General features: G+C 49.7%; 1 protein-coding gene across 1 annotated transcript; it reads left to right on the plus strand.

Moving 5' to 3' along the window:
- Nucleotides 1-2452: 2452 nt before the first annotated feature.
- On the plus strand, nucleotides 2453-15410 carry S1PR3 (sphingosine-1-phosphate receptor 3). Its single transcript, XM_069573877.1, has 2 exons — nucleotides 2453-2731; nucleotides 11730-15410. The coding sequence occupies exon 2, from the start codon at nucleotides 11873-11875 to the stop codon at nucleotides 13007-13009; it is 1137 nt and encodes a 378-aa protein (XP_069429978.1). The 5' UTR covers nucleotides 2453-2731; nucleotides 11730-11872; the 3' UTR covers nucleotides 13010-15410.
- Nucleotides 15411-17051: the final 1641 nt, after the last annotated feature.

Consider the following 17051-nt stretch of genomic DNA (forward strand, 5'->3'; position numbering starts at 1 on the left):
AGGCAATGGCACCCCACTCCAGTACTCTTGCCTGGAAAATCCCATGGGCGGAGGAGCCTGCCTGGTGGGCTGCCGTCTATGGGGTCGCACAGAGTCGGACACGACTGAAGTGACTTAGCAGCAGCAGCAGCAGGCACCATGGCCAGTACTCTGTGTTTTTGCCCTGGTCATTGGCTGAAAATGTGTGATCTCTCCTCTCCTTTTCCTGACTTGCTGGTGTAGAAGTGGAAAGATGAAAGCACACTTGGTTCCCCTTGTAATCTGGAGCAGAAATGGCTTCTCAGAGCTGGCACAGGACACTCTGAGCCAGCTTGGAAGGAGACCAGAGGGAACTCAGAGTAGATTAAGTGGAAGCAAGGCGAGGGCAGCACCAGCCCTCCACTGAGTGACAAAGGTCAACAGATCTGCAAACCCACACCAATACCCCTTTTTCTTCAGGGCTAGGGTCTCTCAACAGTTCAGTTCAGTTCAGTCGCTCAGTCATGTCCAACTCTTTGTGACCCCATGAATTGCAGCACGCCAGGCCTCCCTGTCCATCACCAACTCCCGGAGTTCACTCAGACTCACTTCCATCAAGTCGGTGATGCCATCCAGCCATCTCATCCTCTGTTGTCCCCTTCTCCTCCTGCCCCCAATTCCTCCCAGCATCAGAGTCTTTTCCAATGAGTCAACTCTTCGCATAAGGTGGCTAAACTACTGGAGTTTCAGCTTTAGCATCACTCCTTCCAAAGAAATCCCAGGACTGATCTCCTTCAGAATGGATTGCTTGGATCTCCTTGCAGTCCAAGGGACTCTCAAGAGTCTTCTCCAACACCACAGTTCAAAAGCATCAGTTCTTCTGCACTCGGCCTTCTTCACAGTCCAACTCTCACATCCACACATGACCACTGGAAAAACCATAGCCTCGACTAGACGGACCTTTGTTGGCAAAGTAATGTCTCTGCTTTTGAATATGCTATCTAGGTTGGTCATAACTTTCCTTCCAAGGAGTAAGCGTCTTTTAATTTCATGGCTGGAGTCACCACCTGCAGTGATTTTGGAGCCCAGAAAAATAAAGTCTGACACAGGGACCAACTCAAAAGGCAGGCAGAAGTGCTGGCAACTTGCCTTCCCTCGCCTACCCCATCAGGGCTCAGTCCCACCCCTAATGGGCATTTGCTCCCAGATCAAGGGGAAGGATGCTTGGGGGTCCTCCTCTAGAAGCAAGAGAGCAAATCACAGACTGGTAACTGAGCAACTCCCCAACTTGCTCCAGGGACCCCTGTGGTCCCAGTCCCCTCCTCCCAGGAATGCACAGCCTTGGTATGATATCAGGCCTTCTGGTTCCTTCTTCCTGCCTTTCTCCTTTTCCTCCTAACCCTTCCTCCGCCGCCCCCACCCCTCGCCCCCGCCCAACCGCCCATCTCTTTCTCCCTCCGGCTAGAGGCTTGGAGGGTTGATCTGTGTTCACTTACTCAGGACCTTCACTTTCCCTGTCCAATAGAGTTGGTCGTCCTCTCCCGGGGGATTCTTCTTTAGGAAGCTAAAGAAGACTATCTCATTCATACACACAAGAGAGGCGAATCGCTGAGACCTGCCCCCGCAGGCCTACGAGCTCTTGTGCCCGGGGTAGATCTGGGGATTCAGAGAGTGTGTGCCCTCCGGGGAACAGCCTCTGCGCTGGAGGCTCAGAGCAGAGGGAGGTGGTAGGCGCAGGGTTCAAATCAAAATGTGGCCAAATGTCTCCCCTCAAGTCAGTCAATTCCAACCAAAAATGATCGTGATCGCGACAAAGATGATGATGATGAAACTAACAGCAATAATCTGCCAGATCCTCGCCCTCAATGCACCCGGTCCAAGCCTAGTCCCCGATCCGGTTTGGACCTTCCCGGCTGGGTGCTGGGCAGGGGTCGGCAGCCTTGAACTCCTCGGAGGGGCGGAGGATCTGAAGGGCAGTTCTGGGACAAAGGCGGAGGGGCGAGCCAAGCTCTGGGGGGACTGCCGAGAGAGGCGGGGGCGACAGGAGAATGTCCGGGGCCCGCCAGAGGCTTGACTGCGGGGGCGGACGGGGGTGGCAGTCGGGCAGAAGGATGAAGGCGTTGGGGGGCGAGGGCAGGAGCCGAGAGCGAGAAAGTGGGATGCAGGGGCTGCGGGGAGGGGAGGAGGGATGGGGATATAGGGGCTCAACGCTGAGGGAAGAAGTACAAAGGTGGTGGGGGCCGAGAAGAGAGGAGGTGAGGGCGGAGGGCGGGGAGACGGGGGAGGGGCCCAGGACGGTGGGGGCGTGGGAAGCGGGAAGGTGGGGATTAAGGGGCAGAGGGGGAAAGATGCGGGTGGGGGAGCCGCAGGGAGCGGGGGCGATGCGGCGGGGCCGGGAGCTGGGGCGGGGCGCCGGGAGGTGGGGAAGGAGGTCCAGGTAGGAGGGTCTTGCGGGGGCGGGAGTAAGGGGCTGGGACGCGGGGAGGTGAGGGCTGGACGGCCGGGCGGGGAGGCGGGGCGCGGGCCCAGCCCCCGGGGTTAGCTGGAAAAGTTTGCGCCAGGGCCGGCGGGGGCAGAGGCTGAGGAGGCAGGTCTAGGAGACACGCGACAGGAACCCTGCGCCCAGCGCGGTGGCCGCAGTAACCCGAGCGAGACTCTCGGCCCGGGCAGGGTCCCCAGCCCCGAGCGCCGAGTCTATCCCGGAGCCCCGGCACCGGGAGGGCAGGAAGGGGTGCCAAGATGCCGAGGGTCCGAGCGCCCTTCTCGGATAGAGGTGAGCCGGCGGAACAGAAGGCCCGGGGCCCCCGGGCTGGGTGGGGGCAGCTGGGTCCGCTTTTCTCACGGATTTCCAGCCCGTCTTCCAGGCCATCCAGCCCATCGCGACGTGGACCTGGGCGGGCGAGCACACCGCATCAGCATCGCCCACTCCCACCAGGTCGTCCATTCTGGGGACTGAACCCGGGCGGGGGAAGTGGGGATGGCTCCTTTTTTAACTACAGTTAGAGCATTTAAACGCCGAATGAAAGAGAAGTGACTCTTCACAGAGACGCGCCATGGGTCCTTTTCCTGGGATAATTAAGTTTATACCGCCTGGAATGCGGACCTGGGGGCTCTGGAAGTATGTGTTCTTGTTCTTTTGGGGAAGTCGTTCTGTTTTATTTTCTTCGCCGCAAAGTTCCAGTTTTCCTTCCATTTCTCAAACAAGGCAATCGGGGCTGTCGGAACCGGGCGGGGGGTGGAGGGGGGGGGGGGACGGGAAAAGGAGTCTGGAAGACAAAAGTTCTACAGTGCGGTAATGAGGTTCCCAGGGAAGATCAGTAAGTTACAGTCATATCTGAGATAAATCCGGGGAAGCGACAGTAGTGGTCCTTCTTCGACGACTGCAGGAAAGTGCTAACTTTGCCACTTAACCCCGTGCCCCCACCATAGTCTCCAAATTGTTCTCTCTCCTCTTTCTCCTTACTTTCTCTCTTCCTGACGTTGGACATTGCCAAGGACATATTTCTTTGTGGTGTATTTATATTTAGATGTAAGAGAGGGACTTCTTGTTGGATTTTTAAAGGGAACATGCTTTACTTTGAAGATGAACAGCATGAATGAGTCTGCCTCTGGAGCTCTGGGTACTTAGAGAATTAGGCATCTTTTAAAGTCTGGAGTTAGAAGTTGCAGACATTGTGCAGAATCCTGGAAGTAAAGTGTTAGTCGCTCAGTCCTGTCTGATTCTTCACAACCCCGTTGGCTGTAGCCCACCAGGCTCCTCTATCCATAGACTCCTCCAGGCAAAAATACTGGAGTGGGTAGCCATCCCCTTCTCCAGGATCCAAACCCCCATTGCATGCAGATTCTTTTCCATCTGAGCCATCAGGGAAGCCCCAAAGAATTATGTCTTCATGATTTATTTTTACAACATTCCTTTCTTCATTGATGAAAATCTTACATGTAAGAAAAATTTAATTCCTAGAAAGTACAAGGGCAGGACTATGATCTGTGGGTATATGACTAATGAGGATGGGGGTGGTTCTGGGGTGTGTGTGTGTGTGTGATGTGGTGTGTGTGTGTGTGTGTATGTGGTACTCAAAGAGTTGTGGACTCACTGATGCAGAGCTCAGTGCCAGTTTGAATACTTTTGTTACCATAGGTGAACCACACATCTAGTTTTCTCAGGCAGAAAACTTGCACTTTGGGCCTGCTAGTCCAGGCGCTCTAGTCTCCTGACACCAGGGATCTGAAACGCAAAATCAGCCATTAAGATGCAGATGCAATGATTCCTCGCCCAGTATTCATCTCTGAAAATACTGCTTTCCTCTTTATATTTGTGAATTCCATTAAATGCATGACGCTCCTAGTTTTCTACCATACGTGGACAGTGAAGCTACCATTTCTTGTACAAGGCCTACCTTACGAATGGGCCTAATGACTTTATGTCTCAAAATTAAGGGACTGGTTTTCCTTTACCTGGAAATTATGACACTAATTTAATTCCACGGTATCTCTTCGACCCCCTAAAATTTTTTCAAATCCTACTGTGTAAGCATATATTTTTGTTACAAAGACATGGGAATTTGAGTATAAAATAATCTTGAAACATTTGTTGTTGCCCAACTGGTGAAAACCTTTTTCTCTGCCAGGACTTGGGATTATACAGCTGGCATGGCAGCCTAGGGCAATCTACTGTGTTGGCCAGTTAGCTGAGACTGAGCTGCCCCTGGGCTATACAGGCTTTCTGTTTCCTCACATTTGATTTCGTGATTCCTTTCTTATCAGTTTTGGAGCCACTTTGTATTATTCCCTTGCCATATGTTTTCTGTAAAATTGGTTAATTACCTAAAGAACATTGAAATATATATATTACCATATGTAAAATTAAATAACCAGTGAAGATTTGCTGTTTGAAGCAGGGAACTCAAATCAGGTGTTCTGTGACAACCTAGAGGGGTGACATGGGGTGGGAGGTGGGAGGGAGCTTCAAGAGGGAGGGCATATATGTACACCTATGGCTGATACCATGTTGATGTATGGCAGAAACCAGCACAATATTGTAAAGCAATTATCCTCCAATTAAAATAAATGAAAAAGATATTCCATGAGCTTTTGGAGATGATATGCTAGACTTTTCCTGTCTAGCTTTAGTTAATAATACTTTTTAACTTGTTGTTATAGTTACTAGGCATAAAGTTTCTTTTGTTTCATTTTTATTCTGTTTTTAAGGAATCACAGTGGCATCTGGAAAGGCCAGGGCATAGCCAGTCAGGTAAATCAGTGACAAGGTTGTTCAGAGGAGGGTGTGGAACCCATCGGGTGGTTCTAACGTCTGGTTGGAACCGTGAGCTGGAGTGGGAATCCTGAGTCATTTGTAGGCTCTTTGCCTTGAAGATGCTGCTCCATTTCCTTGGGGTCAGAGTTTTCCGTATATTTCAGTCAAGCCCCCAGATTCAGCATTCCAGCATTTTGCTAGCATAGTAGCTAGAAATAGTTCTGTTCTAAATATGCTGGTGGCACCCGTGTCGCTAGATAGGTGAGGAACGCATGGAAAGGCGACAGCTTCTGGAAGAGCTTATCCCTAATGTGGTGCACTGGAGTCCGATGACATGGGCATCCAGCCCAGCACAGCCTCTTCCAAGCTGCGCCACAGGCTCAGTTTTCTCCTGGGTCCATTTGGAAGCAGATGCTGCGGCAGTCTCAGCCGTGGCGCCTGCAAGGCGTAGCGCGCAGAGGGCATGCCATGCCACAAAGCAAGGGTGCTGCTGTGGGAACGGATGAAAGGAGCCCCGCGGTTACCACTTCCTGCCCAGAACACCTCTCATTTTCGTGTGCCTAGAGGAACTCATTTCCACACACTTTGATTCGTGCTGTGACAGCCTTGGTAGGAATTCAGTCCTGTACCCTTCCTTAGAACAAGCAGAGAAGAGATAGTTTGAGAAACCTGGCGGAAAAGCAATGAAGATAAAGACCTCTTGCATCAAAAGCATTTGCCCTCAGACCGATGAGCCTGGATGCCCAGGAGAACATGCAGAGAGGCAGATGTCCAAGCTGGACTTGGTTGTGGGCACAACCTGCATTCATGGGATTCCTTGGACTGCTGTCAGATCTCTGTTGGCATCTGAGCCTTGTTTGCTGAGAGAATAACCTTTGGAGAAGCTGCATAAAAGTAGGAAATCTGACCGGGGACAAACTCACTTCTGCAATCTGGAGAAGAAAGGGGAAGATGTAGAATCCTGATGTGGTTCGTCTGTAACAGCCTTTCTCACCAGGCGCTCCACTGATGGGTCCAGAGCAACATGCAGGCATTCGAGGCTGAGTATGTAACACCTCTTGTCATGAACCATCTCTGAAAGCAGAGTGAGGTCACCTAAAAAACCCCTGAGTGAAGGGAAATACTCATTAGCAAAGGAATTTTGTTGGGGCCATGAAACAGCCAACTCATTATTTCCTTTCTAAATTCTAAGTGGGGGGAAAAAAACCAAACCTTGCTTTCCAAGAAATTTTACTTGTGGACAAATACTTCGTGTTTTAATTCAGTTTGTGGGATGAACTGGGAGAATATAGCATTTAAAAAATATAACGCCTTGCATCTTACCAGGAGAAATCAGTGTCTCACTATCTTATTGAGCTTTTTTTTTTTTTTTTTTTTCTTTTTGGCCATTACCAAGAAAAAGAGATGGACCCCAGACTGGTGAAATATTTTCCTTTGTTTTTTTCCCCTTTTCCTTCTTTTTATAGTTTGTTTATTTTTCAAAGTGACGTGAGTAGAGAAAGTGACTCTCCAGCGTGGAAAACACATCTGGAATCCATTGGGCTCTGCCTGGCCCCCTCCCCCTCCCCCCACAGATGCTCTTCCTTGGATTGGAGGGAGGAGGATGGGGTGACACCCCTATGAACCACCTTCTAGAAGGTGTCATATTCCTTCTCTGTAGAAAGAAAAGCCTTGGTGTTGGAATGCCTTGAGGTAGACTCAAAGACCCCACCTGAATGAGGGTGGAGTAAAAACTCTTAGGTAGCAGATCTCTGTTGAATAGATGGAAGACAAGCCCAGGAGTGGGCAGTATACTACCTTTACCTTCACAGTGAAATGCAGGCAGTCAAATCCTCACTCAGAGTGGGTGAGGGGAGAAGTCTGCGGGGGTCTGGATGACCTGAGCACAGTTTGGGAGGGAGAGCTCTGCTTACGGATATAAGTAAAGCCTGCTCTCAGGCACAGCTCTGTCGGAATCTGGGTTTGTTGGAAGACCACTGCGTATGAGCAGGAGCACCACGTGTCTTCTATAACTGGCCAGGTTTTTTGAATATGTACATGACTAGCTGGCACCCAGCCACATTTTCAGCATCAGGCTGTATTTTTCAGTATGCAAGTGGAAATTAAGCAGTGATCCAATTTTTACAATGGAAAGGCAGATACTGGTCTGGTCACTACCAGCCCCAGACCTTATCTTTAAATGTGAGCATTTGTAATGTGTATCTCTCACCCTCGGTGGGGACTTCTCCAGCTACCCACAAAGACAGTTCTCAGGACCGCTGGCTGAGACCCGTAAGCCTCTGTGGGGACCCTCCATCAAAACCCAGCCTAGGCATCAGCAGTAGGAAGTCCATGGTACCCCTTGGCACACAGGCACATGCTCACCACAGGGGACATCCTTAGCTCGTCCTAACAGCACTGCCGAGGGCAATGGCACAGGGAAACCACTCCATGTCCACAGCCCAGAATGTATCCATCCACACAGCAGGAGCAATGGGAAGGAGTTACCCACATCTCTCTGCATGACTCACGTTGAGCAGGAAGCTCACAGGAGCATTACATTGAGAAGAAGATGCCAGGCACAGCTTCATGACTCCATTTATGTGAGGGTCAGACACAGGCTAAATTACTCTAAGGGATAAGAAGTCCAGAGAGTGGTGCCAATTCTAGTGGTTAGTGACTAGAAGAGGCCATGAGGGATAGGAAAGGTTGGGTATCCCAGGAACCCTGGTGCCCACAGTGCCCAGCACTCCTGCAGTGACTGGCAGCAGGAGGATGGGTGAGCCACAGAGGGCCGATGCCCACCTCTCCATGAGCAGAGCCAGCTGACTCTCAAAGATTCAGGGACCAGGGAGGGGGCAGAGCATTCTCCCCGCAGACTTGGAGTCTGTATTGCATCCTTTCGGATGGAAGCAGGAACTCACCCGTGAGACGGTTTTGACCATGCGTATTGGCATTCAGATCTATCCAAAATCAATCTAATCTTTGGCCCGGCACAAAACTCTCAGATGGGATCAGCTTTTTAATGTTAATAACCCAAAGAAAATAAGCTTTTTTGGTTCCAAAGAGAGATGGGTATCTTCCAGTTACGCACAGTATGGAGGTCGGTATTTTATAAAAGATGTTCTCAGAAAATATGCTCCTTGAGTGATACATATTTAATTAAGGGAAATTATAAATCGAGCATTAATGGGAAAATGTGTTCACCCTCAGGATTCATGGTTTTGATGGGTTTCTGGCACATCTTAAACTATTGTCATTTTGGTTATTTTCTTGCTGGGTATTCGTTTTTATTGTTTCCTTTCGTACCTTCTACTCAAGTTTATCAAAACTCTACATATTGAGGGGGAAAAAAATGAATGTGAGTCTGTGGAGCCTGTGGTGTACTTCCTCCGCCCTTTATTCCCAAGAGAAGTCCACATCCAGCAATTTTAAAGGGACTCGCAGCCCTGCTCTCTGTACTGTAGAGCACAGTCGGAGGGGCAGAGACTGTCTCGAGGGGGCCATGGAGTTATCGCAGGCAAACTAGGGCACAGGAGAGAAACTTCGGACATACCCTGTTTCCAAAAGGCTTTCAGATGCAGTTTCCTGGAGCTGTTTCGCCCCGGTGTGAGGGGAAATTACGATACAATTCACATTGCTCTCCTTTTCTGTAATGTTTGTATATTTTGATCATTCAGGCTGTTCTGCTGCTAGGTCACCATCATAACTCCTCATGTTATGCTCACCAGCATCAGGTCCTGGGATAGAGGGGCGGCCACCTGGACATGGCAGCTGGTGGCCTGGAGTGGCGGGGGCAAGGGCGGAGCTGGGGACAGGGAGTGTTGGAGGGCCCTCTGGCCAGCTATATGACCCCACTGCCCTCAGAGGAAAAACAGCCCCTCTCAGGATGCTGCCACTTTGTGACTCTCATTGGAGCAGCGCGTGTGTTCCTCTTCCCTGCCTTTGGGTCGTGCCTTTTCTGTGAACAAGGACACACGTGGTGCCGTGACAGGGTATCCATGCGGAAATGCCAAGCACTCTCTCAGGGTTGTGCTCTGGGGTGGGACGTGTTGGGAGGATAACCAGGCGGCTAGGCTCTCCTGTGCCGGGTGTCCTACGACAGCCAGGAAGAGTCAGCAAAGTGGGAGCTCAGAGACTCCATTCAGTGCCCACAGACGAGAGCAGTTAGATGAGCAGCAACGAGGGGCACACGCATTTACTGGGCACCGTGAATGTACGTGGTGCTGTGAGAGGAGAGATGGAGAGGATGAAATCAGGGGCTCCAGGAAAGTGCTCCGAGAGTGTCAGCTGCTGCTCCTATCTCTATCCTTAAAAAACAGTTTGCAGTTTTAAAAAGTGGCGTGCTGGGCCAGGATGATTCCAGAAAATGCTATAGAGCTGGTAGAAGTTGACCTGGAGCCTTAAGCATGGGCACGATTTAAATAAAAATGGAAAAGAGGTAAGCTGTTGCGGGGAGTGGCCCACAAGCTGACCCCCATCACCCCTGCTTCTGTCTCTGGGAGACCAGGCCCCTTATTACAGATGAAGCAGGGGGGACCGGGGCTGGATAGGGAGCCTGCCTCCTACATGAGGCCTCACAGTGCCCCTGGGTGAGGGGAGACAGCCCCAGGGTCAGGTGCTGCCTCCGAGGCTCATCAGCTATGTGGAGACCTTGGCAGGCCCCAATATTTGGTGGTAAAGTTGACTCCCAGCCCTCCGTGACCTCAAACTTCACTGAGACACCAGGGGCTCATGTGGTTTCCACAATAAGCCATACACAAACCTCCAGGACACTAGAAGAGATCTCTGCAAAGCAGTGGGGCCGTCTTTGCCCCATGTCAGAAAACCAGGCTCCTCCAAATTAAGGGAGTGGAGGCTTGACAACATCCTCAGGGCCCTGGAGCCAGCACCCGAGTGGCAGGAAGGCATCCATCTGGAGAGCCCTTGGTCAGGGAGCTCCGTCTAGAGCCTCCTCTGCTTCTCACTCACAGAGCAGCTATCCAGGCTGAGCCCCCGGGTCCCCCTGCCACTGAGGCCTTCTCTGGAATGAGCTCAGCAGTTGTACCAGGCCTTCAGATTCCACTGCACCCCAAAATGCAGAGCCCCACTTCTCTGGAGAGTGGTCCATGAGCCACCAAGACAAACTGAGGGCTGTGATTTAAACTTATAAAAGTTAAAAAACTTCAGAGTTTAGATAGAACTGTCTAGATAGAACCGGATCCACACAGGCTGATGTAAATTGACCTTGTTTGAGTTTCACTATATATTTAAATATTCAAATAGTTTTAATTTAGAATCAGTGCATTTAGCGAAAACCATTTCTACCTTGGTAGCTGGGTCTGCTCTGCCTTGGACATCACAAGAAGGCTTTGGACAAGGCCACGTGGGGACGGGGTTACGTAGAGGTTCAGCAGGGGAAGGGCCGTTGGAAGCCTGGCTCTTGGGCTCTCTGCCCCATTGTCACTAGCGCTCCCAGGTTGGTTGTTTCTTTCCATTCACACACACCAATTGAATCTTGGCAGTTTCGACAGTTCTATCTAAACTCCGAATTTTAAGCCAAACTCAAAACTCCACTTGCTTGTCCTTGTTCTTCTTCCTTTAGTCTCAGTAGCGGTTGATTCCACTTATACAGGTTTATATTCTTTCTTCCCCTGGCTCCACGATTAGCTGCTCGCTCAGGGAGTGGCCCTGTGGGCCATGTGTGGGCTGTGCTGTTCTTCCTTTGGTGACCAGACGGTTTGTCTCTGAGCTCTCTGTAGGGCAGACCTGGAGGCCATCTAGATTTGATTTCTGGTCTTGGCCTTCGTCCCAGGGATTCCAGGGAAGTGTGACTACTTCCTACTACATTGCTCCAAAACCCATCAAGGAGGTTTCAGAAATCAGCGGGCCTTATTCTGAATTCCATCCTATTTTTTGGACCTGACATAATCTCTGTTTCTCTCTCACTAACTGGGAATAAGGGTTTACCAGCTCCTGTGCAGGAAATGGGGCTCCCCAGGTGGTGCTAGTGGTGAAGAATTCACTTGCCCTTGCAGGAGACACAGAGATGCAGGTTCGATTCCTGGGTTGGGAAGATTCCCTGGAGGAAGGCATGGCAACCCACTCCAGTATTCTTGCCTGGAGAATCTCATGGACAGAGGGGCCTGGCAGGCTATAGTCCATAGGGTCACACAGAGCTGGACACGACTGAAGCGACTTAGCATGCATGCATGCACAGTAGATGAGTATGAACTGGTTAGCTTTCTTAAGTCCTTGAGATTTCCAGGTGGAAGTGTTCTTTGGATTTAAATCCGTGTGTTTGGATTACATGACTGAATGATGGCAGTGCTCGATCACAGAATTTCCCTCCTTGGCAACTGTAGACACAGAATTGCTTCTTCTGGTCTCCACAGTCACATAGGAAGTTGGCCTGGGTTAAAGGCCCTCTTTGGGCCCTATGGATCAGCCATCCAAATGCTTCAGCATTTTTAGTGACTTTCTCCAACTCTGTTGCCGCTGTTGTTCTTAGATGCTGTTACTTTATCACTGGGCTCTCTCTCCTTTTGTCTTTTCGTAGGAGCCTATTCTCAACACCCTAGCCGGTGTCTGGCCTGGATCCCTGTTGCAGCCTAAGCAGAAAGTATTGTTTTCCCTGGAAATGGACGTTCTCAGGGCGCCCTCTGGTGGATTCAGGAGCTAACTGATTGTGAGTTCCAAGTAATGGCGCTGATTCTCACGCCACGCCCCAGACCTTATACCTCCAACGAAACCCTGCACGAACATTACAGCTACGTCGGCAAGCTGGAGGGCAGGCTGAAGGACGCCCCCGACGGCAGCACACTCACCACCGTGCTCTTCTTGATCGTCTGCAGCTTCATTGTCTTGGAGAACCTGATGGTCTTGATTGCCATCTGGAAAAACAATAAATTCCACAACCGCATGTACTTTTTCATCGGTAATCTGGCCCTCTGCGACCTGCTGGCCGGCATAGCCTACAAGGTCAACATTCTGATGTCGGGCAAGAGGACGCTGAGCCTCTCCCTGACGGTCTGGTTCCTACGGGAAGGCAGCATGTTTGTGGCCCTTGGGGCGTCCACCTGTAGCCTGCTGGCCATTGCTATCGAGAGACATTTGACTATGATCAAAATGAGGCCGTACGATGCCAACAAGAAGCACCGCGTGTTTCTTCTGATCGGGATGTGCTGGCTCATCGCCTTCTCGCTGGGCGCCTTACCCATCCTGGGCTGGAACTGCCTGCACAACCTCCCCGACTGCTCCACCATCCTGCCCCTCTACTCCAAGAAGTACATCGCATTCTGCATCAGCATCTTCATGGCCATCCTGGTGACCATCGTGATCCTGTACGCACGCATCTACTTCCTGGTGAAGTCCAGCAGCCGCAGGGTGGCCAGCCCGCACAACTCAGAGCGGTCCATGGCCCTGCTGCGGACCGTGGTGATCGTGGTGAGCGTGTTCATCGCCTGCTGGTCCCCACTCTTCATCCTTTTCCTTGTGGATGTGGCCTGCAAGGTGAAGGAGTGCGCTATCCTGTTCAAGGCCCAGTGGTTCATCGTGCTGGCCGTGCTCAACTCTGCCATGAACCCCGTCATCTACACGCTGGCCAGCAAGGAGATGCGGCGGGCCTTCTTCCGACTTGTCTGCACCTGCCTGGTCAGGGGCCGGGGAGCCCACTCTTCACCCATCCAGCCCGCTCTCGACCCAAGCAGAAGTAAATCCAGCGGCAGCAATAACAGCAGCCCCTCCCCCAAAAGCAAGGAAGATGTCCCCCAAACGGCTGCCTCACCCTGCATCACCGACAGAAACAAAACCCTGCAGAATGGAGTCATATACAAGTGAGGGTGTGGGCCTCAAGGAACCTGGGGTCCTTGCATCACCACAGGAAGAACAGCAACCAACCCTGCAGCCACGTTCTTCTGGATTGCATGCCTCACCCATGGGGGTATTTCCAGATCTGGGACTCGAGAAAGCTATTCTGCCAACAGCCTGGCCTGGTGTGGATGTCTCTTAAGGAGGGGACCCAAGGAATTGCTGATGCATTTCAGTGCAGACACCGTGCCTTGTCCATTTAGGCTCTAGGGTCTTCCAAATGTACCAAGCTGCTGATGTCAACAGCCACCTTCTCCTGAATCCTCCCTCCCCTCTGGCCTCTGTCTGGAGAGGGAAGGTGTTGGACCACACACACTGTGCAATGTGTTTCCCAGGAACATATTCATCCCAGGATGCTGTTCGGTGACTGTACACTACACTGACTGTGCACGGATGGATGCTGTATAGTCATCATTTCTGTGTTACAGAGCACTTGCGTTTCAAATGTCTGCCATTGGTACTTATGTGAGCTGCAGTACATGGTGTCATTATGTAACAGGGAGGACAAGTAAGTTCTGGCTGAACCACCAAGTATGAGGACGTGACTGGGAACTAGGTGGACAGGCCAGTCGCAGGCTCTTCAGACTGACACAAAGTGTCACGTTAAGCAGATTTGTAAAGCGCAACCCCTCTAAAAGGGCTTGTCTGAGGCTGGTCTCAGATGTATGCATCTGACCCCCAACTGTCCTGAGATGCCCTTGACTGTGTCTGGAGGATCCAGGAGAGAACGAGTGAGTTCTGTGGATGTACGTCCCCCAAGGGGACTCCTGCTTGTCTTCCGTCATTTCTCCCTGAGGAGTCTTAAGCTCATCCAAAAGTCAAATTAGCCAAATTACCCGGTTGTTTGGGGTTTCTCCAAATCCTAGAAAAGCCAGCCAAGTTATTCCAGGAGCCCGTGCCCCACATCAGTCAAGAATCCAAGAGGGAGAAGCAGAGGACGGACCCCTGGCCCATTTCACCTTTCCGACATAATGGGGAGTTTCTGTTGAATTCGAAGATGCTTACAGGACAGTGCTGTGATCCTGTGTTGAGTTTGAATCTGTATCAGAAAAGCACCAAGTTAGCAACCCCCCTGTGCTGTTACAGCTGAGCAGCTGGGGCTGTCAACAGCCTCGTGGATTCCTGAAAGCTGACCCTTACCGCAACCGTTAGAGCAGTTTAATTGTGATCTGGCACTTTGTGCTTTCGTCAGAGAGATGTAGCAATACTGTAATCTTTCATTTTAACACAGGTTGACCCTGTATCACTGTTTACCTTTAGAAGGAATTACTTAGAAGGCATTTTTGTACACAGTCATCCCCAAGGATTCTTCATCAAGTACAAATGGATGAAAATATACAAATTTCAGAGTTGTCATAAGTATGTAGTTGGTGTACTGAGTCCTTTGTTTTTTAAAAAGATAAAAAGGAAACTTCAAAAGGATTCTTACCTGTGTAAGCCTCACTTCAGAACCCCTGAAGTTTTTAGGTTCAGTGGGAATTTTGCCTGAGTAAAGACTAAAAGAGTAGCCTTAACACGTGAGTAACTTTTCAGAGAAAACATGATTCCTCTTTGTTATCTCATGCCAGCTCCTCTTTATAAAGGAACGTTTTCATGGGTCCTGGGTGACCATGTACCACCCAACATCTTTCTTAATTTTTGTTGCTGATGGAGATAAATCCTATTTTCAAGGACATGCTCATCAGTGGCATTTTAGTTGTTTTCATCACATCACTGAAAAGGAGCTTATTCTCTTGTCAAACAGCCTGAGAAAACTGGGAGCATTTATAGAAAAGTTAAGCATTAAGATACTGGGTTAAGAAAATAACAACAAAATTGCCCCAGAGAGCCAAAATATTGAGTATTGCATTTTGTCTTCAGTGGTGAAATGACTTAAGAACTTTATATATTAGTTCTGAGTTGCTTGGGGGCTCCAGCTCTCTGGCGCTAATAGTAATATAACACTGCACCATAACCTCAAATATTTTTTGAGGTAGCACAACACTTTCAATCAATCTGCATGAAAAATACCCCAAAACAGTCATTGTGTCTATTTGATATATGCAAAAAATAATCATCCTCAAATTTAGTACCAAGTGTCGGAGAAGGAAATGGCAACCCACTCCCATAATCTTGCCTAGGAAATCCCATGGACAGAGGAGCCTTGTGGGCTACAGTCCATGAGGTGGCAAAGAGCTGGACATGATTGAATGACTGAACAACCGCAAAAAGTACCAAGTGTACAGTCCTAACTAGCTAGCTGATCATTTAGAAGCTGAGTGTGTCAAAGCCACAGAGAACCTGTCTGTTAGAGCTCATTCAGTTAGTAACCTTTATCGAGTCCCATGTATGTTTGTTAAAAATAAAATAAAATTGAAAGCCTTTGTATAAACTGGTTGTCGGGAGTCCATGTGGGGAGCTGTGTACACTAAGGCCGCCCCTGGTGATATGCAGAGGGACAGCATGAGCTCTCACCTGCTGCTAGCTGTTTCTCTGGGAATTATATCACTCTGAGAACTCTAGTAGCATTTCCCCTATACTTCCCAGTAGCAGAGCTGGTATTTTCGGAAACTTTGGTGTATTGGGTGCTAACATTGGTGGAATAGCACCCAATACACCGAAGATTCCGAAAATACCAGCTCTGCTTGTGGGAAGTGGCTCAGATGGTAAAGAATCCACCTGCAATGCAGGAGACCCAGGTTCAATCCCTGGGTCAGGAAGATTCCCTGGAGAAGAGAAGGGCCACCCACTCCAGTATTCTTGCTGGAGAATTCCATGGATGGGGGAGCCTGGCGGGTTATAGTCCATGGGGTTGCAAAGAGTCAGATATGACTGAGCAACTAACACTTCCACTTTCCATGAAATTTGGTAGGTCAACAGGGAAGGAGGTCAATAGGCCACCCTTCCAATGGGGAGAAAACTGTAAGAGTCATGGCAGCCGAAATGCAGCCTAAAGAGAGGGGAGGGCGGGTTCTGCTCCATTTGGTGCAGCGGAGGCACCAGGAGAGACTTGATAAACCAGCCCTTTTTCTAGCTTTATCCATCATAGATGGCAAGTTTTTACCTCTCCACCTTGCATTCTTACACAGAAAGGAGCCAGTGTTTGGCATCACTGTTTGGTAGTGACATTCCTGAAGAAATCTGCCCCCAAAGTAACTGTGGGTGTACTGTGGGTGTACACAGAAATTCATCATTTCTCTGTTACAGAGCACTTGGATTTCAAATGTCTGCCATTGATATATGCGCAAGCTGCAGCATGTGGTTCCATCATGTAACAAAAACCACAACCTACTGCCACCTTTGATTCTGCCCAAGGCCAAGTGGGCAGAAGTTTACCTAAATCCCATCAGGAATGCTTTCGTCAAACTGCCATTTTCCTCCCACACCTTTGGTGTCCCCAACAGGACTCTGCTGTGATTGTATTTTAAGAGGTCTCCTGGGGAATAGTTGAGAATATCTGCTTTCTCTGGAAAGGCTTCCAACTCCCCTCCTCCCCTTCGTGAAGCAATACAAGATCCACCATCCAAATGAGAGACTTTTCACAATATTCTTTATTGCCCACAGACTCACATTGACAGCCAGTTAACATCAGACTATTTAGAGAACAGTTGTTTCTCTCCAACCTTGACCCATGGTTCATCTACACTGGAAAAGAGCCTTTCACAGAAATGTATTATTAACGAGGTGTACGTTATAGAAAACTTGTAGTTAAATTACCAATTCCATGCTTTTAAATGTATCTACGAGTGCAAAACCTCCACACTCAAATGTTTTTAGTATCTAAGTCAAATATCAAAGGGTTTGCTACATAATCAGAAACGCACACACCACTATTCTGAAAATGAAGGCACATTTTCCGATAACCAGTGACAAGGAGTACAGTCGCGCCTAAGTGGGAGTGACAACCTCTGCTCCTGGGCCATGGTGGTGAGACACAGAAGTGCCATGTAGCACCTCCAGCTGGCTGCCCTAGAAGTTCAGGGATGTGCCCGGCATGGCAGCAGAGCTCACAACAGGAAACCACATAATTTAC

The sequence above is a fragment of the Ovis canadensis genome, chromosome 2, assembly GCF_042477335.2.
Source record: "Ovis canadensis isolate MfBH-ARS-UI-01 breed Bighorn chromosome 2, ARS-UI_OviCan_v2, whole genome shotgun sequence".
Classification (NCBI taxonomy): domain Eukaryota; kingdom Metazoa; phylum Chordata; class Mammalia; order Artiodactyla; family Bovidae; genus Ovis; species Ovis canadensis.

Coding starts and splice junctions, on each gene's coding strand:
- S1PR3 (XM_069573877.1), top strand. CDS start 11,873: ATGGCGCTGATTCTCACGCCACGCCCCAGACCTTATACCTCCAACGAA.